The sequence below is a fragment of the Myzus persicae genome, unplaced genomic scaffold (genome assembly GCF_001856785.1).
Source record: "Myzus persicae strain clone G006 unplaced genomic scaffold, MPER_G0061.0, whole genome shotgun sequence".
Lineage (NCBI taxonomy): Eukaryota > Metazoa > Arthropoda > Insecta > Hemiptera > Aphididae > Myzus > Myzus persicae.
The window spans coordinates 249,749-274,211 of NW_019101091.1; the positions used below are offsets into that span (position 1 = coordinate 249,749).

A 24,463-nucleotide genomic window follows, 5' to 3' on the forward strand; every position below is an offset into this window, starting at 1 on the left:
TATAAGATATAAATGCTCGAGATGATTGGGTAAATTTCTTTTAATTTTTTACGTCTTAAGATGTTAACGTTTCAGTATCTGCGTTTTTTAACTCAGCATAAACAATATTTTAGAAGTCTTATTGAACATAACGTCAGGTTGTAAGGACGACAAACTCACATAACGTGTAGTATCTACCAGTCTTACAAAGCTACAAATAGAACCTTACTTAAGATTTGTTTGACCCGAAACTAAATTTTTGGTGAGGCTCTTCAACCTAAATTTTAATTTTAGTTGTTTTTGCTAGGTAGGTATATCGTTTTTTTTATATTCAATTTATTTTTAAGGTCATTAATGAATAATACCATAAGTCTATAAGTAATTATTTAATGTTGATTGGTATTAATAGAACGTACATGACTGTTTTACAGTAATATATGCCCATAGCCCCCTAATAATGTCAGGGCTCGGGAACCCCCCCCCCCCAAGCCCTCCATAAGAAGGTTTCGGGCTACAAACATCAAACAAAATAAAATTGTGTTCAGTAGAACTAACTTTGTGCTGTAAGCTTTTGCATTAGAGTAAATATAGTTATCAAAGTTAAAAAAGTTTGTATAAGATGAAGACTACACATGTAGAGTTCAGCGTATCTTAAGTTACTTAAGATTTATTTGTTTTTCCTTTATTTTTGTATGATTTCGATCACTAAAATTATCCACACTATACATTCTATACAATTTATGATGGTTTTAAAATAAAAAGAATAATATATCACATAATATTTTTGTCATCGAATTAAAAGAAAAAACACGTTTATATTGTAATGACTGGAATCCAACGTTGTATATGGCTTTTTTAAAAATGTTTAGCAATAGACCCCTTTCATTGTTTTTCTTTTCACTCATCATAAGCTTAATTTTTTTTATATTCGTGAGGAATTCCTGCAACACTAACTGTTCACTAACACGAGATTATATACGATTAAATGCACACACTGGGTGGTGTGGTATTTAAGTTCTTTCAAGGTTAGTTTCAATCGGTAAACTCAATTAATGAAATTAATTAGTGAAATTAACACTTCAATAACATAACACGTCATTGTAGATCATTATTCAGGTAGGTGGTACTTGCTTTTAAATTGTATCACCCCGAATGGAAATAAACAAAATTTTGGGGGACGCAGTTAAAGCACCTACGTAGAATAATATGGCTATAACCTCTTTTGTTTTTTTAGACACAATTCACCTCCTTAAATAATTTCCTGCCATTAATAATTTTTTTTCACATTTTATGAAGTATTTTGTACGGAGCGGTTTCGTTATTATGATTTGTACGAGTGCGGTTTACCCTGCAAATAATGGACTTTATTTAATGTTCTTGGTCGCAACTAAAAACTTTTAAAGACCTTCGTAACTTTTAAACGTTTAAACAAAATGTTAAATGGATATAATTTCGGTGCATTTGAAACGGCGTTTTTCCGGGTTCCTAGTATATAATTATACATTACTTGAGGTCTTATCGTGTGCATCAAATTCACAACCCCGGTCGTGTATGGTATACCATATATACCAGATAATATGACCTATACACTCGCCGGCCCCGCCGAAGCGGTCACACTGGACGTGACATCATAATTTATGTACATATACAGTAATAATAATAATATAATGTATTATGATACGCCGCCGCCGCCGCCGCCGATATCGCAGACACCGCCGACGCCGCCTACCACGGGAGTCTCTCTACGCTATCGATTAAAGTTGTATTGTTGTTGTGTTACGCGCGCGACCCGGCCCGGCTGCGAGCGCAGTACGCGCCCGTCGGCCTGAAAACGCGCACCATCGCTGCCGCCGCAAAAACACCACCGGTCGCCGCCGAAGCGGAAAGCGCGCAAAAGTGCGCCGCGCCACAAGTTGCAGCAGAACGTCGTGCCGGGCGCCCAGTCGCCACCGACACCTCCGAACCCGGCAGCGAGTGTAATACTAGCGACCTTATATTTTGATCGTTGCACTGTTATATTGACAAACGCTGTCAAGTCGCGGTATATACCGCGAATACCGCGGCGCCCGCAGCTTATTGGCAACGATGACGTCCAGCGACGGAGGGCTGCAGTCGTGTCGCCGGCAGGACAACCGCGGCGGTGGCGGGGGCGGCGTCGGCCAAAACCTGCCGATCATAATGGCCACCGGTTGTCGGATGCCGCGGTCGCCGTCTCGCGACAAGGACTTTGCTTCGTGCACCGCCTCCAGGACTTCCGCCGGCGCCCATCAACAGCAACAACAGCCCTTCGCCACCACAGCCGTCGTCCTGAACCGCGTCACCAGCTCTTATCCCGAAGCGTTTTTCAAAAGGTAAATAATAATTTTATTACGACGACGCGGACGTGCATGGTGATACTATTATTATATTTACAGGGGTGGCCGAACTCGTTTCGATTAAGTTTTACTGATCATATAATATACATTTTCTTTTAAGGATCGATTCTCTTAAGAAATCAATATTTTATTTTCAAGCGTTTATAACCAGTATTACCTAATAACAAACATAGAACTTATACGTACATAAACGAAATCATTAAAATTTAAAGGTATATAAAAAAGTTTGTTTATATTCAATTTCCAAATAGTTTTAAAATAAATTAACATCATTCTTTTTTCGTAGAACCGTGTACATTGCCCGTAATTTTAGTGATTAAAGTAGGAACATTGTATATAGTTTATCTTGTCCGGACATAGTGGGCATTTGGGAATACATATTAAAACTAGAGAAATTCGAACACACACGGTAGGCACCTACCTAGTATTTAATTAAAAAAAATAAATAACTAAATAACAAAATAATTTTAGGGGTGCTTAATATTATTTTTAATTTTAACCACAATTACGATAATTAAAATAGATTTAATATTTGACTTTTTACAACCAAACAGCTAGCTTTAAAGTGTATAACAATATTTTATTTAACATATTAAAACAAAATATTGTTAGAACTAAAAGCAATACCTACCTAATTGTTATTAAGTTATTTTTTATACGAACCTCTATTATTATTAGTTAAAATTACTATAAAGAACTTAAGTTTAAATTTGATCAAATATATATTACACAAAACTAATAATAGTTTTAATGAACGACTATAATGGGACTTTTGCAACCACATGTATATGCTTCTTTCACAGAGTCATACGTGGTCGTGATGTACAGCTATCGTATCCATAACCACTCTGAAAATTGGATAATTTACTCAGCATTATTGTGATACTATAATACTGGCCAGTGGCCAGTGTGCAATATGTACAAAGTACAGGCACATCATCCATTATCTTTTTTTTAACAATTATTTTATTTAATTAACTTTATCCACTGGTTAGGTATATCCTTTTCCCCTACATTTCCTTATACTGTGTTTGAGCATTGAGGAAATATTGGACTTTAAATATTATCTTTTTCAGATAAATGTTCCTAATTTATCGGGCAACGGACGAATTTCCTACCTACTTTACCCATAACGCATAACGTATCGTACGTAATTCAGTAGATATACAACTCCTGCGATAGGTACTGTTGTGCTTCAATTTTTTCTTCTTCTCGAAATCATTTCACTAGCAGTCAACTGACTACAACAAGGTTAATTTTATCATTTTATCGTTCAGCCTGAAAATGTTGTAATAAGTCTAAATAACTCTATTTTCTGCATAACATATGACACTTAACATATCATGTACAGAATTATATAATAAATGTAAAAATCTTTACCAATAAGCCCACACATATAACATGAACGGACAATTATTGTTACTTTTGTCAGAAGCAATAGATTTCAATCGCTTGGAGAGAAATGAAATATCTTACAATCTTATGTCCGGATGTGGAATATAATTATACTATTGATATAGGTATACCTACTAGCTCTACATTTATATTTTATAAGGTATGAACTTGTCTGACATTGTACACACATTTTTTTATATTAGTAAAACCATATAGGTAAAAATTAACTAGCAATTAAAAATGTTTAGTACCCGTGTGTCAATATAGGCAAGAACAAAAACAATTAAATAAATCATAAGTACCGTTTAATTGAGGAGAAAAAAACATATTTATAAATATTATAATATTATTATTGCTAAAAACGTTATTTTATTAAAACGTTTATAATATTTAACTGTTTTTCAATATTGTATAGTATTATAAATAAATGTACTGTATTACTGCTTATACGAGTACTTTTAGTGAAAACTTCCAATAATATCACACAGTCAGTCTAAGTACGGGTTTTCAGTTTTTAGTAAGGAAAAAGGACGGGGTTTTCTTTTAGTATTTTCCAGTTTTTAATTTACAACAAACACACTTTCTAAGTTCTTATCCATATAGAAAGAGGTATATCAGTTATGATGAGAAAAACTCACTGACCTTTGGAACTTGTTGCAATAACCGATTTTCACTGTACCTACGTACCGTATAAATATTGTAAAGGATCAAGTTCTACAAGCCTGTTTCAACCACTTGTTAAGTTCAACTTAAAGGCATATTCCATTTTATATAAATTGATTGTGATAAGTTATACTATATGAACAATTATATTATTATAGTGTATAAGTTTATGATTTTTGAGTCTACTCAATTTTAATATTATGTAGATACTCTCGTTATTCAATATGCAGTGAAAATGTTTTAAACGGCCATGGAATTGTGTAAAAAAATATAGGTAGGTGGTATTGATTACATGATCTACATAATTATATGAAATATTCAATATAAATTAAATATGAATGAATTATACATAACATGAGTATTATCATCATACAGTTAAAAGTTTAAAACAGTCGAGTTTGGTATAGTAAATAATTTATTGACACGCAACTTGTACTCTAAAAATGTATTTCAAATAGAGATGTCATAAAAATTGTCAGAACGTATCACCATCATATCGTATATTCGTTTGAATATAACAAGCTATTTTACTCTAAAAAATATGAGTTAATTAATATTTTAAACAATATGCATTATACGCACAAATAATTAAAATTAATCGAATGCAGGTACTCACCACTGAATATTAAAATATGGATCATGAAAAATGACGTGGCATTAATTCTGGTAAAAAATGTTTTTAATGTTTGAGTAGGTATGCAATAAAATAAATAGTAAATAACCCAAATATTTTAAACTCCACGATTCTCATAATATTTGATGTGTAATTTCATTATTCGAATTATTTGAAATAAAATGATACATATCTGGAATCGCAATACTTATACTTCGATACACATATATTTATCTTAACTAAACATTTAATTTTAAATTCTTACTTGTTATGTTTTCGAATAACATTGTATTATGTTCTATTTTTAAGTGTCTATACTTGTTCAAATAATTTTATAAATTAAGACGTACATTACACTGGCACGTAATAAAATGTTTTTAATAAATTATTATTTTTGAGATTTCACTACCTAATGTTTTTATAGATAATTAAATTTAATCAAATTTTTTCAGTAAAATAAGATATTTAATCAACTTAGTTATGTCAAGGACTGACATATTTTTGCTTATAACATTCATAATAAATTTATAAATACCATAGGTGTGTATAATAGAAGAATGTACCTATAATAAAAGTGTTTGTAATTAATGATAATATTGAATTGAAAAGTTCATTTAAAGTTATTACCTCCTTATTCTCATTAAAATATTCACATATTAAATTACGTTCTACAATTCTATACCATATTTTTGTATGAAATAATTTTTTTTATTAACTTTATGTTTAATAATTGGTAGAATATAGGCTTTATTAAAGACATAATAAAGCTTCACAGGTGAATATAATAATAATTATAATAATATACAAATAAACTAGTACAACCAGTGGTCGAAGTGGCTCAAAATAAATGGAGGGATGAAATCCCTTCGTATCTCTCTTTTAGTATAACCAAAAAACATGTTGTGTTTTTTTTTTGAATTACCTACTTGATTAAATAAATATTGCAATACACATTATTGGTGATTATCTTATCTCTGACAACGTTTTTTGAAAACTAGGTAGTTATATAATATTATGTTAGTTTTAATGTTTTTAATTATGTCATATTATGTGAGATCCACATATAAAATAAAAAAGTTTGTGTTTTTTTATATATTTTAATAATTTATAAACAAAATGGTATGCCTACCTATAATATACTTAATTGATGAACAACATTTACTCGTACAAATTGTTTACGAGTAAGTGCCCAACAATAAATTAGATACGTATAAAATATATTTATACATACCTTTTTATTTTTAGCAAAAATTATTTTAATACATTTTTAAAAACAATACATTTTTTTTTCTTAAAATATATTACAGTACAAATAAATTAAAAGTTAAAATTATCAACAATTTTTATTTTTCAAAAATACTATAATATTATTAAACAGATTCAAAAAATTAATTTTTATTCTTGGATAAAATTATAAATCATAGTTACCACTTATCTCCTATATGTAGCCTGATTTTCATTGAAAACAATTCGTACTTTTTCATTAAGGTTTACGTAGGTTTTTTCAACATTAATTGTTTTCATTTGAATCAAATACTTAATCAAACACGTGTAAGAATATTTTCGATATTTATAAAATATTAAAATCTCTACATATGTTATCACTTATCGCCGAAGGGTGCAGGTTTTGTCTTGAACCATTTCTTATATGTTATTGATTATATTGTCACAAGTTACATATACCTACCTATATAAATAAATTGTGCACCACATGTATTGATTTTATTATATATAGAATAAACAAAAATAAAAAAGTATTTTAAAATCAATATCTAATTTAAATTTAAACCCACACAAAATTTGTTAGAATGTATAAAAAAAATTTCCTCAGAAAATTACTTTAAAACAGAAATATGAATTGGAGGTTTATGTATTTATCGAAATGTCTAATAATCTGATAATCAATTATCGATACTTATACAGACTATAGTAGTATATTGACTAGTGTTTGTAAACATGGTGTATACATTTTTCACCACTGATATTATATCATATTTAAAATGAGTTTCTGTTTTAATTTGTATTTAATGATACCTACCTATAATAATAGTAGTTTGGTGGCTTGGTGACGATTGTGTGACGCGGTGTTTAGCTTCAGTTACAGTCTGCATACGTCTTTTGAGTGTCTGCATCATCCGGTGTCACTAGTTCCTGGTTAGGTGACCACCCGGGTTCTTAGTAATCAGTCTTTGCCATACATACACGTATTCCAAATCAATCGTGTCCTCCTTCGCAGTAAAATCGTCTAGTAGTAATAAGTAATAACCATAATATGCACTATGCAGCTAATACCATAAAAAAAATAACAATAATAATCATCAGGCTGAATATTTTTAAATAATAATAATTATGTTATGTTTTAGATAAAATAAAATTTTTTTTTGTGCTGATTACTAAATAATTATTGTTACATAGGTATGCGTAAAGATCCAAACTGTTCAATGGAAATATAATATACCTATATCACGTTTTTAAATTGTATATAAGATCTGACTGATCTGAGTATACTATATGTACATAAATATATGTTTATACCTTATACTAAAGTTAAAATATTTATCCGTCGACCGTTAGGTTAGGTTAGTTTGGATCTTAATTTTCAAACGTATCAAAATAACGTAGGTTATTACCTACTCATATTGGTCATTATTCATTATATTTATACCTACTTTGAATTTAGGTAGTCGTTCCAATTTCGTTACGATGACCTTCGTCTTAAGTAATCAATTGCAAAACTGTTTAGCCGTGCAGTATAAGGTATATGAGTCTAACAAATAATATATTTTGTCCGTAAACAAACCCTTCAGTGAACTATAAAATTTGCGAAAAATATCCCTTTCGTAGTATAGCAGATTCCTATCTAAAATCTGATAATATCGTTAATTTATGGAACATATCACGTGTTTAGCCGGCGCACAATATCTACGAGTAACTTGTACATCACTAACATCAAATTTTACAGCAGAGTAGTTTTACATTTTACAATTTTGTAGAACACATATTAATACTAATTACGTTCAATATTTATTTTTCAATGCTGAATCAGTTTGTTTGTATAAAAGTATAAAACATATAGACATTAATCAATTTAATAGGTACTTATATTTAATATAGGCAGTACGTTGTTGTAAAGTAGTACATTAATAGGTACATTTTATAATTATTATGTACCGGTATTTACAGAAGTCACAAGATTGTCGGATACGTACCGTCCCATCAATATTCAATATACCTATTTATTTATACAATACACATATATATATATATACACGTATAATACGAATTTATTGTATAATATTTTTATTGTTATAGTTTAAAAATTATTAAAAAGTGCCTTAATTTTTAAAAGATCAACTTATCGTAAAACTACATAAATAATTGGAAATTATTGGTAAACGTACCTATGGTATATTTTTATAATCTAATTTAGGTACAATCATATAGACTTGTGCTGGGACTTGACATTTTTCTCGTTGAAATCAGTGGAGGTCAAACTATTTTTTCAAGAGGAGTTGTGGCTGATTTTTCAAGATAGCCTATTTTATTATTAAAAATATAATTTATAGTTATAGAACCATGAAAATATTGAAAAAAGGTCATGAGAAGATTTATTCTTCTCACCCACTCTCATTTGATCACCACTAGTTATAGTGATTTCTGCTACATATATTATATTATATCTGTTGGATTTCATTGGTAAAATAAGGGCCGACGTCAATTTTCGACAAAATGTAGATTATTCGACCAATTATTATTTGTTTTTAACACACACACGTTTTAAAATTAGATTTGCTTGGAACGATAATCGTCTTAATTATTATTCGATCGCGCCAAACCTCACATGACATATATATATATATATACATAGGTCATAGGTCATACCTCTATCTTACACATTATATATTATACTTAAACAATAATATTATTGTTTCTTGTGTCTGGAACAGAATGTCGCAGGATATAACGAACTCGGTGTGGTTCGAGGAAGAGAACGATTTGATAAAAAGCTGCGGGGCACTACAGTCGGCGTTGGGTCTGTCCAAGAGCTTCAGCACTAGCGACATAGCGGACGCGACTAACATGGACGCCGGATGTTGGCTGGCGGACAGCGAGGACGTCCGCATGCCGCACAGCGCTTCCGAGTTGGCCATAAACAAGTTGCGCATAAACTCGGACGTGCTGCTGATGGCCACCACCATGCAGGGCCGGTTGGGTAACACGTCGCGGTCGCTGTCCACGTGCGTGGTGGTCGGCGACATGGCGTCTACGTCGCAGCTGCCATCGCCGAGCCGGTACTCTAGCTCGCTGCACAACAGCTATGCTTCGTCCGCGTTCAGCCCCACCGATCTCGTGAGATCCGTCAACAAAAAGGTATAGGCAAATAATTATTATTTGAGCTCACAGGAGTATGTGTGTGTGTGTGTGATTGTTTGAAACAGACTGACAAGTTGACCAAAAATTCAACACTTTTGGGTACAAATAGATACAACGTTTGGACGCATAGAATAAAATGTATTTGGGTACATCATGACCATAATCACAGAGAAATCAAAAAATAAATAAATAAATTATAAGTACCTACCCAACATAGTACACAGGTTAGGTAATAAACAGATGTACTGTTATTGACTGAGTTCCCAAAAAAAGATGAAAGACAAAAATAAAGATTTTTGGCTTTAATAAATTTAGTATAGGTCGTACATAATGATTAATCTACTTTTATGTAATAATATTACACAATATTAAAATATTTTTATATTTCATACAGTATTTAATAATAAAAATATTTTTGTATTAAAGTTGCCAAATTTTAGGGAACTATTAAGGTAGCCAATTTCCTCATGGTGTCTACGCAGGGCACCCTGCGCATGTCTTACCCAGGGGAACTTCAGTATAAAAACCTACTGTAAAATAAAATGGTAGGTAATTAAATAGTAAACCTGTCTAAAATAAGATACCTAATAATTAACAAATATTATTAAATACAATAGTGTAAATCAGTTGGTCTCAAACTTTGTTTTTCAAGTTTAAAAGGTAAATAACCTACCATTCATGTTTATTACAGATCAGTCACGTACCACTTTAATGGCTGAAGATAGAACTATTTAAAATTCGCTAAAAATCGTCAATATCAAAATGATAAAGTAGCAAAAAAATATTAATTACGTGGCTACGTTATAAGTTTTTTTTATTTCTTATCTACTTCCGCCTGTATTTACGGTTATCTACTGTAGTATATTGATGAATTTTCGGCAATTTAAGAAACAAATATTTAATAATAACTTACAATAATATGATAATATAATTTATAAAAATGTAAGATAATACTAAATGCCCCACAAACATCAAATGAATAAAAAACAAATTTATTTTCCGTTCTATCGTATTTGTCTTATAGTGGTATTATAGCTAGGTGTCTTTGGTTACGGTCGTGTGACCTTTTATTAGCGTACTATAGTTTAGAACCCAACCTATGATCTACATAATAATAAACCTAAGTAGACGATTTCTGGGAATATACTGATAAGATACTACCTGGGTAATTATGAAATAACTAGAACTGATTATACAAAATCCATAATACATTCAAATTTAAATGGTTTAAATTTATATTTTATATCATGATTTTACCCACCCCGTGGTTATGTGGAAAATAAAATATTTAATCACCCTTAACCTAATTTGGTAAATGTATATATACACTGAATGTGTACCTATGGGAACGTGTACCCAATTATTATTATTAACCGATAGGTAATGTATTTATAACAATCAAAACCTGCAATCACCAAAATAGTTGATGGCTATTATAGGAATCTAGATGAAGTCTTGTGTAATGTGTATGACCTAAAATAATGTGTGTAGAACGAAAAAATATATATTTTATATTTTAGTCAACAGTCACTGTTGACACAATATTCATTCACGTCATTATAGCCACACGACTTTAATGGAGGTTAAGTATAAATATGTCTAAATATGACTAAATTGACGTATCATATATGTTTATTTAAAAAATAATATTAGGTGTGTGGGCTATAGAAACTTATTAATTATAAGTGCTTTTTTTTTAACAAAAAAAGAGCTTGAATTGTGCAGGTAAAACATTCGTGTACTAACTTGAGTAAATAGCCAATACACATACATTTTGTCATTACTTACGGAGATGAATACATCATCTGATGATTTATTGGCCTTCAGCATTCAGCAGGTCGTACCGTATCCGAGTATGTATTGGCAGTGGCGATTAAGTAGTTTTTTTTGTTACAGAGAAATATCTCAAAATCACCAAGGGGAAAAAAATTTGATCGATTCACCCACATTACACTTTCAGTGTTTCAATAATTCAATTTAAAACTAGAGTATTGGAATAAGAAAGTAGAAATTATTACAATAGATACCAAACAATAGCGTATACATAGTACTATATCATTTTCGATATTTTTATTTTAAAACAATACAAAATTAGTGGGTATGCACTTTTCTTTAACAAGGAATCTTATCAATTATATCATGGAGTCAGCACCGTTTATCAACCCTTTTTCAATACCTACCTGTCCTACCTTTGACAAACTTATTAAAAAATATGTTTGCGAACGACTCACCCACTTAATTTCTAGTCATTATAAGTAATTTTAATTTTAAACATAACAATGAACATGTATCTTTTTTGCGATCTATTTTATCAATTTACATTTTACACGGTAAATACGATTAAAATTATCGCGATCAAATCAACCTTAACACAAAACATAAAAAAAAAATGGCATTTATTCATAAAAAAAAGTGTTTTTTCAATAGCATCGAAATGCTACGAAACACATTTTTATATGACTATATAATAACTATTTTTCTATCTTTATCAAAAATTAAATTTGCCTTTAAATCCAAACCCTATATATTATTATGATTAATGATGTACATGTGTCCACTGTAGGTGCGGCAAAATTATATTCAACGGCGTCTACTGATAACTTACAAGACATTGGAACGTTTGTCGCTGAGCGAATTCAATTTAGACAAGAGCTCCGGAGGAGGAGCCGACCACGTACCAGAACAACTGCAGTTGCCCGACCGCAATGATGCAGCCGCGGCCGCCATAGCTGTCGCCGCGGGTTCAAACAAATATTTGAGCGTACCGAGGACCGGCAAGCCGCTGTGCCCGGACGACATTGCCGTGTGCACCGACACCATAAAGCGATATCAGCCAAAGGCGTTTACCCGATACGACAGGAACATGTTCATAGTCAACTGGCTGGACAACATCGATCCTCAGAACACCACCACGGAAGATCAATAATGCACACACACATACATACGCATGCGATATCGATCATTGATATTATACTATAATAATTGAATAATTGAAGGACTTTCCGCAAAAACCACCACACAAGTTTACTTTTTGAAATAGGTTCAATGCATTATATACAGCGTTTTTTGAGTGTTTCGCATTATTATTATTATTATTTTTTAATTAGGTAGATTATATACTCAGGTATTTACGGTTTTGAATTCCGTAAAATATACTACAGGACGTACATAATGGGCAGGGGACACTGTCCGTGTTCTATGTAGGCACCTTAATTTCATAAAAACGTAACAGACTTTCACCGCCATTGACTTATCTGGTTTCTTCCCAACTAAATTATTATTTTTTTTTTTTCAAACCATGTTTGACATTTATCAAGTCAAGGAATGTATGACAGTCCTGTATGTCTAACCTATGATAGTTTTATGTTTACTTGTGATCGTAGGCTCCACTTGGGTTAAATTTATGGGGGTGTTAAATTCATGTCGACCAAAGTGGCTAAAAAGCCACTTCATTCATACGCCACCATTAGACTAACTTTTTTTAAGTCCCTGCAAACTACATCAATTTTTTGTTAAAACGACCTTATCGAATAACAAAAATGAAGGTACCTACTTCTTAAGGACCAATTAAAAAAATTAAAAAATTGTTGAGTTGGTTAAAAAAGTTTAACTTGCATAGGTCATAACATATTCAACATATTTAATACTTTGTTACAGTCATGAATTTGCTAAAACTGAAAAGTGTTCCGATCAATGCAAATCAATATATTGTTTATGCGTTCAAACATTACATTACATTTTTTAATCGGATAATCGGAAGTACTCACAATTTTGTCAGGCGTACAGCTATTTCAAGTCCATAAATTGATTTTGAATATTTTGATCTAGTGGCTACATGAAATGTGCATGAGATTGTGTAATATGTATGATGAGGGTGATTGGTAAGAATTATAATATACCAGAGACGGGCAATTCAAAGTTAGTGGACTGCCAATTTTTAGAAAATTAAAATCTAGCAGGCCATAGAAAGCAAAAAAAAGGGTCACTCAAAATATACATTTTAATTGATGTTAAATAGATTATATAGTGTAGACGATAAACTTTAAAATTGTATGATGTAATTTGAAAATCTAGCTCGGGCCAGTAAAAAAGACCCAATAATAATCATTTAGGTACTACACACAAAGACGAGTTGTCACTGCAAGGAACGAAATAATTGCCTAAACACAATTCCTTAAAAATAAAATGTTTGCGTGGCCTTAATATAAACAATTACCTATACTACCTAATACCAAAATATATATGTGTATTATTATTATTATAATTATGAAAATGAAAATTATGTCTTAGTAATAAATTTATCATAAAGCTTTTGATATAATATTATAAGTTATAACCAATGAAAATTTGATGATGCTATTAAAAATCAAGCACCCCCAAATAGAGCCTATGCTTGTGATTATTTTTTATGTTATAATGCAGGTAACCATTATTTGCAGCGAGAATAGTAAAGTCCAGGGACTTGTTTAATTCTTCCACCAAAATTAAATAATAATAATAAATCCAGATAAGTCTGTTCATAAAAACTATACCTAACCTAACCTTATGTCTTATATTATGTTATTATATATAAATAGTACCTACCTATATCCGGGGTATGTAATTGTACCAACTTGTGGGGGAATTTTTTTTCGATTCTTCTTGAAAATGTATATTTTCCAAAATAAGTGAATTTATCTGGTGGTTTTTGCAGCAACCTCTTCGATTTAGTGTTATTGTTATAGTGAAAGGCGCGCGCAACTTTATTCGATATGAGCATTGACATTATAACTGCTAAAACAAAAAAATGAACTGCTATATTATATAGATAATATTATTATTATAATCTATCATTTAATTATTATCTGATTGTTGTTAATTTGGTCACGGTTATCACGGTCTTGTAAGACCATGGTCATTACCGCGTGAACCAAATATTATATTATATTACTTATGATTCATATAACGAACTACGTGTTATGACCAAATATTATTTTAAAGCGTTTAATTCTAAACGATTCGTTAACATATGTTATATTATGCACATATAATAGAGACGTGAGTGATGTCGTTTAAAAGACGATTTTATTCACTTCCTAAAGTTATTACGTCATACTTTATAAAAATGACAGAGAGTTACAATAATTAATAATTATTAACTCTTGTTTAGGCTTGTGCCATTTAATTATATTTTTCATCAAAACGTCTAGGTGTTGTACCTATGGACTTTATATTAGGTATCTAAGTAAATATCCAGCCTTGCATTTGCATTAAATATATGTTTTTGTTAACAAAACAGAAAAAAACATAATATTATGGTTGCATGGATTTAAATTTAATATATTTTATAAGTTATATCCGTGATCAAACAACGGCAAAGGTTGCAGGCTAACAGTTATTATAACATTATATGCCTATAAACGTTTCATTATTGGTCCATACTTACTAATAAGGCTGTAATAGTCTAGCTATTATTGATTATTAGCTACCGGCCTATATATATATCCATGAAAGTACTTACGAATATAATTCATCCCTTTGACTTAAACATATTCCCATTTCGTTGGTAGGTACCTATTCGATAAATTATGATTTCGTACCAATCTTAATATATTGATGTTTCTATTTATTGACTTATAATATTATCTTCTAAACTCTAAAGTATAATAAATAACGATATAAAAATATTATGTAGGTTTAATGCATGGTTTAAGTTGGAAATCGGTATAATAATTAACTTATCGGATAACTGATGAATTCTATATAATTAACTTATTAACATTAAAATGATCAGTGAATTTGTCAAGAATCGAAAGTCAATTAAATGAACAGTTGTATTAACATTTTTAACATTATATATACACTTAAATAGGTTAATCATATTGTATTAATATTAATGCTAGAATTTGAAAAAAAATACATAGATATTCTAAAATGTTATAAGTAACACCCGCCAATCTACTTTTGTAAAATTTTAGTTAAGGTACGCTCAAATATTTAAAAACAAATTTAAATATAGTACTATGAATCCTCACGTTCTTTATATGCCTATAATATTATCCAATTCTAACACTGTACCTATAACAGTATTAACAGTATTACGATTTGATACATTTAGAGGAAGACTTGAGAAATTTGTTTTAAGGCATATATTTTATTACCTACAACATGTATAACGAAACAAACAATTTAATACAAATGTAATATTTTAATAACATTAAATTGATAAGAATAACAATATTATAAAAGTTCATATTATAATATAAAAAAAATTTTCATACTTAAAAATGTTAGTGGAGCTCATTAATTATTATTATTATTATATAATTTATTAAAAAATACAAATAATTTATAAAGTTTAATTTGTACTAGCTTCTTAAATATCTGTCTAAACTGTATGTCTTTACGTACATTTTAAATACTTGATTTCACGAAGTGGCCAAGACCATTTATTTAAAACATAATTTTATATCTTCAATTTGTATGACATTATGTAGGCAAGACATTTAAATTTAACAAAATAAAATTATATATATTTTGCTTGTATTTTAAAAGTATTAATTACATAAATTACCTAAATGTTTTAAGTCTATTTAAAATGCGGCCTTAAATCATGTTACCAATTCAAATTTTTTTATGTGTTTAATTTATAAAACTTTATTCATTACAATAATCTGACTAAATTATATACACCAGTTAAGCTTTATATATTCTTACAAAATACTATTTTTTTATCTAGGTAATAACGCTAACAATATTATTCCGATATTTAAATAATAATTGCATCTAATAATGAATCTTTTAAAAATGTTGAATCAATTTTTTTTCAACTAACATGGCAGTACAATTGAAAACAGTTACCTACCTACAATCTAAAAAAAAATAGGAAAATAATGTACTATGATGTTTATGAGCTTCAATTATCTTGTTACATTAAAATAACACAATATTTATGTTTTAAACACATTATACCCAGCCATATAGGTCAAGAGCAGGCCAATTCCCCAGAGTTTTTTTGACGTTGGGCGGCCGGTTGGGTTGCTGAGTGCTTGACATATAATAGAAAAATTACTGTTAATGCATGGATAAATTACGAAATAATAAAATACCTACATAAGTTAGCCAATTCTATGATTATTTGTTTTTAATTTATTACTGTTTAATAAAAAATATATAACTTTTTGGGGTTAGTGGGTATCAATCATACACAATTAAATTTTACTGATCTTGTCGACATTTTAAGTTTTACTATATCTTTTTGTACATTATTGAATTATGGCTTATGCATTTATTAGATGAGCAGAACAAGAAATAAAATTCTAAAAACTTATTTGTCAAAAGCTTAAAGTTTAGCGACTTGACGTTGAATGTGTATCAAATACATTTATTGATAATGAGTTTAATTAATGATTTTTATACATAAAAACTATAATAGGTAAAATAAAAATTTAAAAATTAAATTTTTTTTAAAGGTCTTAGAAAAATTGTTTGCTCTAACTCTCTCAATTTATAAGTAATCATCTAAAATAATATTATTACGTATATTTTCGTTTTGCAGTTTGATTAAAATATATTTATGTTTCTACCAATACCTAATATTGTATTGAAGACATTAAAGAGAACCACCTAAATATATATATATATTTCTAAATTTTGTTGTTATTATAATTGAGCTAACATAATTTAATAATTATGCCAATTTCGGCACAATACAAGAGTAAAATCAGTTTTTAATTAAGACTTTTTAAATTGTATGGTTATTCTTTAATCCGTCCATTTATCAAAAATAAACTTTTCTAATTTTTAAATACTCAAATCATTCTACTTAATATATTATTGATTAAATCATTTCTAAATATTTAACACCTGCATTTCCAACAGATCCATTGTATAATCCAAGTATAACCTGTAAGCCTCTAGAATGAAACCATTATTGGATTTAAAAAGTGAATTTAATAATACCTAGGTACCTATCATCAGTCCTTAGAGTTATTATGGATAGCTTGTAGTATTGTTATGTTTTTGAAGATATAATTTTAAATTGTATACCTACATATTATTACCTACTAATCACTTGTTCAATGTTTTACATAATATATTTATATATTTATTTACATAGTATAATATAGTATAGTTTACCTATATAGTATTTGCTTATAAATTATAATTTATCGTTGTCATGAATAGTTTGATATTGAATATTTCTACATTATATTATATTGATACTGTATTTCTTAATTTCTTTGTCTTTAATGTATTACATATTTTGGTTATATTATTCTTATATTACCTATACTAATGTAGTATGGTAAATAACATAATATTATATTAATTAGGTACCTATATCAGTTTAATAAAAAGGTGAATAATTTTCGGACGAAGTCAATATACCTACCTATTGCCTATAATTCTCTATTAGTTATGTAATAAATACCCTATTGTTAATCATTAAAATAAAATAATACAATTTAAACAATTATAAGTAAGCTTAATTTATTTGAATTAGGTACTTATCCATATTATATTATTATAACATTATACAATGTGAGTAGCGAGCCCGAGTAGCCAGCAAAATAAATATTCCAAACTAATTACTTAGATCATGGATCATGGATCCATCCTTGGACATACATAATAATACAATATTATTATAGTTATTTTAACACTCATTTAAGTAAGTACTCTCCATTTTAAAATTTGGTAAAAGCACACTGTGATTACAATATTCTGGCTTAGGGTAGTCAAAATTTATTTGACAAGTGAATTTAAATACTTTCAAAATACTTTTTCTTTATATTTCATTCCAGAATTCCAAGTACTTCTTTTCTTTTTACTATCGTATTTCAAGAAATATTATTTTTGTTTTGTATACCTACCACAATTTTAAAATTTGGTCTTAAAATAATATTTTATAATGCTTAAAAGAATTTCATTGAATATGCAGATGACACAATACTTAAAATTCATATCTACCTTGCTGAAATTTAACTTGAAAATTTAATATGTGACATGTGACATTCTTGAACCAATTAAAGAATGTATTTATTAATCATTTCAAGTATAATTGTGATACACGTAAAAGAATTTTAATTCACTAACAAAAAGTATTTGTCAAGTATTTTGAGTACTTTTAAAATATTGATGTTTGCATTGATATTTAACTATTTATGTAGGTAGGTAGGTACTTTCGAAAGATAATATTCAAATACAATTTTGGCAGTAAGTATTTAAATATGTATTCTGAATACATTTGAAAAGTATTCTTAACAAGACTGACTTGAGGTTAAATGGCCTTTTTTCTATCTGATGAAATGTCTGTAAATGTTGGTACAAATTGAAAGCTTTCGTTTAGGGATGCCCAACAATAGGCTGATGGAAATTAAAACATTCTTAAAAATATAATTTAATGCTATCATAGGAATCTAAAGGCAGTACAAACTTTTTTTTTTAATGACTGTTTTTTAATGAATTTTTCTTACTGTAAATTGTTTTGTATGAAAATAATGATGTAGGTATCAAAATAATAATTTAAACTGCCTAGTAGGCAGTTGATGAGTTATACAAATATAGGTACCTATAAATTAAGAATAATATTTAGCCATTGAAAACTATTTTACAAAACTATAAAATATACTTACCTACCTACCTGCCTAATATTTAATGTTTATGTTGTCATTAAAAAAACATAAGACGTAAAAATATGTAATTAATTTAGTTACCTATTAATTAATTACCTACTTCAAATTATGCATAAAATATATTTTTTTTAAATAAATAGATTAACCAAGAAAATCAATGTTTATTTGTTTACTGATATAGCTATAAAAGAATAATATTATTTTACGAGTATACTAAACCTAAATAATGCCTATAATACAGGTCAAAATATATTTCATTCACATTAAACAACACATAACACAACGGAATTTCATTTTTATGAACCATATAATATGTATAACTATTAATTATTATAGTATATTATGTCAGCATAGCGGGCATAGATGAAAATACCCCAAACTTTTTATGGAGTCTAAAGCCCATAGGCATAACTAGGGGGGCTACCTTTTATTTTAGCCCCCCTATAGTATTCCGATACTCCCACCAACGGTAGCTTAAATATAATATATTTGAAGGAATACCATTTTAAAATTTGATGACAAATTATTATATCAAGTTAAAAATAACAAAATATAAATTTATAAATAAAAATGACGAATCAATCTAATATTGTTCAGACTTTATTGTTTAAGTATTAGTGGATAGGTTCTATACTACTATATATGCGTCCAGTGCCATGGACATTATTTCTGATCGGATCATAACAATTTGAACTGTGAGTATATCGTTTATTTCTTATAACATTAAGTACAATTTTAAATTTCCGTTAAAACAGTAATAATGAGCATAAAGAGTTTTCATATTTTAAACGTTAAAATGATAATTGTCCAGCATGACAGTATTAAAATAATGTTGGACCTCTCCGAAATTGTTTTCTAGTTCCGGCCTTGTAAATACCCTAATAACTATAATGTCGATACCTTAAAGCACACAATTGTCAGTAAAAAAAAATAGAAATAGAAATGTTATTTTTTTTGATTATCGTGATATTGGTTATTGGTATCCACGAAGTTTTCATCGAAAACAGAATCGATTGGACACAATAATGTTATGTATATTTATTTATATTTGTATTTATATCTGGAGTTCAGACATAACAGGTTTGAGCTTTTAATAATTTTTAAAATGTGACATAGAACATATTTTGTGATGATCATCTATTGAAATAGAAATATCAGACAACAGCGACTTATTTTTGCGTTTACCGAAAATTACAAAAAATGGATGTAGCACTTGTGCGCATCAAGGTCCCGTAAATTCGTGCGTGTACGTATTGTTTCTATGAATATGATGTGTACAAAATTAAAAAATGTTAATAAATATTATTATTTATTATTTTACCCCTACCTAAATAGCTCAAATAGAAAGTTTTGTCGTATTGCTATAGCGTTTCTCTATAGGTATATTGGATATTTGAATTACTGATAAATTATAAGTAATAAAATTGTATAAGTACAATTAAATTGATATAGGTATATTTACAGGTAGTTTTTGCATTTATTGTAGCCATATTTTTTTCGATTTGAATCAAAGCCTCGAGAACTCTGTGAAGTGAGGTCGTGGGGGAGCAGTAGGAGCAGTTGTCCAAAGAACATTTTTATCTACAGTTTTCACTGTTTAGTGCGTCTGCAAATATGGTCCATAGCGGTATTAAGGCTTAGGGCAGGGGTCAGAAACATTCGGCCTGCTAGTAAAATTTAACAATTAAACATTTTAGAAAATAATAAATTATCCTTCTGAAGTTGGAATATTGAAAAAACTATACAGATCATGCGTGGACTACTATTTGTGAACAATTAGGCAAAGAACTTATATTTTTCGAGCCTCCTCCTCCCTGATCTATTGTTGCCGGGTGATTTTGGTCCTACCAACTTAGGAATTTTATTTCGGCGTAACCTGCACGAGGTTTTAATTTTTTTCACGGAGGTTGTCTAAAGTTGCAAATTAGTTGCTATATTATGAAAAAAGTTTGAGATTTATCCGTCAATGTGGTAAGGCTACGTGAATTTGGCCCCACAAATTTTGGTTAAAGCTTTGGTACTTGAAACTTTAAAGCATATAATATATATTATATTTTATTATATTATGTATGAACTACAAAGTGAGTAATGACATTTTTAAATGAAATTTTCATCAGAAAAAATGTATTCAACCTACGCTGTTTTACTTGTTTACCTATGTCTAATACCTAGTAAAACTAATTACTTGAATAGCAATAATATCATAAAATAAACTTCTAGTACCTAATATTATAGGCTGACAGACTGTTTTCGCTCGGAATCGCTTTTCGTGTACCTACAGCGATTAGTTTATATGACAATAACATTCATCACAGTTGCCCCCACCTTTTAGATTCTGAGTGGAGAGATGAATGTATTGATTTTACAATGATGTGTGTTTTTTTTTTAAATTAATTTATTTTTTATTTTTTTTTTGTGTCTGTCATCGCCTTTTAGGACAGTAAAACTGCTTCGATTTTCTTCAAAAGCAACTTTTCTGATTGGAAAGTGAATCTAGTTGGTACTTTGGGGGGTCAAAAATAAAAATATCCAAGTAGTTTTCAAAAGCGACGTGAAAAACAAAAGAAAAATTAAGGAAAAACGGGAATTTTGGTTTTTGGTGTAACTCTTTAACAAATGGCCGTAGATATATGAAATTTTCACAGGTTGTTTATATTTGCATTTTCTATACATGGTAAAATTTTGAAAATAATTTGACTCTTTTTGAACTGTTTACGGACATTGTCAGTTTTCAATTTTTTCAATTTTTTTTTTCTATAAATATCAATACAATTTTATTTGCTGGTTAAAAAAACTTGAAAATTTAATACAAGGCTCCTAGTATATTGTTCACAATAGCAATTGTAAAATATTTAAAATACATAGGCACAATTTTTTTTTATAAGCATTTAAAATTCGAATTTTGACTCAGATATATTGGTATTAATATGTCTTAAACCAAGACTGTCTCCACTCAGAATCGTTTTTCTTATACAATGATATTGTATCATTGAATTCAAATTTAATTCCATCCATTATACAGTGACACACTTGTAACCTAAAAAAAACATCCACTTACCCGCTTTTTTTAATTAATCATATTCCCTTTGTTTTTATTATGTGTAGGTATTGTGTACGTACTCACTATTACTATACTTTCAAATATATCAAATTAACTACACAAATTAATGACACACAATCTTTTCAATTTAGTGTAAGCATACCGCCTCGAGTGTATAATTAAATGTTAAGTAATAATAAACGACCTAGGTGATTTTAAAATAATTTTAGTTAGTTATAGTTTTCTGTTAGTTTAAATATATCAATATAAATTTGTATGAAAAAAAATTTCGAAGTTTAAAAAGTGTATCCCAATCCCCCACCCCCGCCCCTCACCATAAAACATTACGCTATAGCTTATTGGTGAATGTTGTTTATATACCACAGTGGACAGTAAGTATATGTATATATATATATATTAGATATTTAGGTAACACAAGCATAAAATATAAACACTATTTTATAGTAAGTTTTAATTAGACAGTTTGATTTTGAGTATTAATTTAATAATGTTCTTATTTTATTTTGATCCTTGAATAATATCTCGAAAATGTCGGCCATAATAATATATTTATTGTTTTTTATGAACTGTTAAAATTTAACCATCGTCGATTATTTAAATTTTACGACAATTGTATGAACTAACTTAGTAACTTGTATTTATAGATTTATTTATAATATGTAATACGTAGTATAGGTATTGAGAATTTTTTGTGAATAATAAACATTGTACATAACTTGTATATTATTATTATGTTTATAAATGAAAAAAACATTGGTATATGTACATATTTGTACCAAGTATATATAAGCATTTCTATATACATATTTGAACCAAGTTTCCAGTAGGTACCTACCTAATTACCTAACACTTACCTATGTCCTCACTCCTCAGTAATAATAGAATAAATTGTTCATTCGACAAGTGAGCGATTTGAAATCTGTACCTATACATATTCAGATTAATATATTCTATTTGTAATGTTTGAGCGATTTAAATGCGAACGCAGAGATGTACCTATTATGGTTTGATATTTGTTATAATATTAATATATTGTTATATTATTGCTTTCGTTAAAAAACTACGGTGTGTATACTGTACACATAGACATAATATCTACCTATATAAATATCTAATATTCTAATACATTGCCGTCGGGCCGACATGGACACTCTCGGCACCCGCGATCAGTCTGTATATACACATTACCTATATACCTAATAATATAATATCTCGTCTGGCTTTCACTCCAATTATCCGCGCTCTTAATGTTTCGATTTTTACTCGAGTTTATAGGTACGATAATTTCGTATCGACGTGAACTATTTAACTATTACTTATTGTCTTAAAGATCAGGATATTTACATTTTACATTTTTGCACTATACTGATGCATTAGTGACAATGTGACCACTGCAGTAATCTCGTTTACAAACTATAGATGTTCAGCGACCAAAAGTTAAAAGTTCAATTTTCTCAAAATCGTTTTATAAGACCATTGGGTTTACTAATCTGGATTGTCTTTTTTATTCGGCAAAACATTGTTAAAAGTCAATATTATTACAATTAAGACATGTTTTTTTGATAGTTACTATCATAAATTGTTGTTTTTAGTGCAAGATAGGTTTTTTTTTAATGCACACGTCCTATAAACTCAAGTCTCATGACCTGCATACAAAAAATATTTTATCGTGACAAAAATAAATAACTAGTTCAGATTTGTAAATTTTATCTAAAACAATACAGTCAATTAATTCGATTTTCATTTTATAATATTACAATTTTTTAATATATCTATAGAAACGTTGTACTCATATTATGTCCACGGTAAAAATGTATTAAAATATTGCGATTTATCATAACAAGTCCCATTTAGATTTGATAGAAACATATAAGAGACATATGTTTGTAAGAGACATATGTTAATTACCTACTTTGAAAAAAATGTTAAGACCTAAAAGTAGGTAGTAATTTTTGTAATCTACTGCAGCATATTAATTTACAAATAAATAGGTTGTAACACTGAAAACAAAAAACTACGACCCATGTTATTTGGTTTAAAATAGTTCAACATTTTAGTGTTTATGACACACATATTTTAGCCATCCATATAATTGTACACATCACGTCAGCAGTTCAGCACAACTATACATAATATTAGGCATACCTAAACCTATAGGTACAATACCTATTATACGGCTATACAACAGCACTGGAGTCAAAAGCTTAATAATATTATATACCTAACATTCAATTTTTGGTTACTGTGGTATCGTGTGACAAATATTCCACAATATGGTATACTTTAATGGAAACCACGCGGTTCAGCGAATCGGAGAACATTTTTTTACACGACATGGTGTAGTGTGAACAGTGGCGTACTAACGGGGGGGGTTTTGGGGATAAAA

The 24,463-nt window shown here is 29.0% G+C and overlaps 1 protein-coding gene across 1 annotated transcript; it reads left to right on the forward strand.

Annotated features, from left to right (window-relative positions):
- The first annotated feature begins 1,748 nt into the window (after positions 1 to 1,748).
- Positions 1,749 to 14,684, forward strand: LOC111027697. The gene is made up of 3 exons (XM_022306114.1): positions 1,749 to 2,330; positions 8,973 to 9,396; positions 11,963 to 14,684. Exons 1-3 carry the CDS (start codon positions 2,065 to 2,067, stop codon positions 12,323 to 12,325), a joined length of 1,053 nt encoding a protein of 350 aa, XP_022161806.1. The 5' UTR covers positions 1,749 to 2,064; the 3' UTR covers positions 12,326 to 14,684.
- Positions 14,685 to 24,463: the final 9,779 nt, after the last annotated feature.

Coding starts and splice junctions, on each gene's coding strand:
- LOC111027697 (XM_022306114.1), top strand. CDS start 2,065: ATGACGTCCAGCGACGGAGGGCTGCAGTCGTGTCGCCGGCAGGACAAC. Junction 2,331..8,972: donor CCCGAAGCGTTTTTCAAAAG/GTAAATAATAAT, acceptor TGTCTGGAACAG/AATGTCGCAGGATATAACGA. Junction 9,397..11,962: donor TGAGATCCGTCAACAAAAAG/GTATAGGCAAAT, acceptor TGTCCACTGTAG/GTGCGGCAAAATTATATTCA.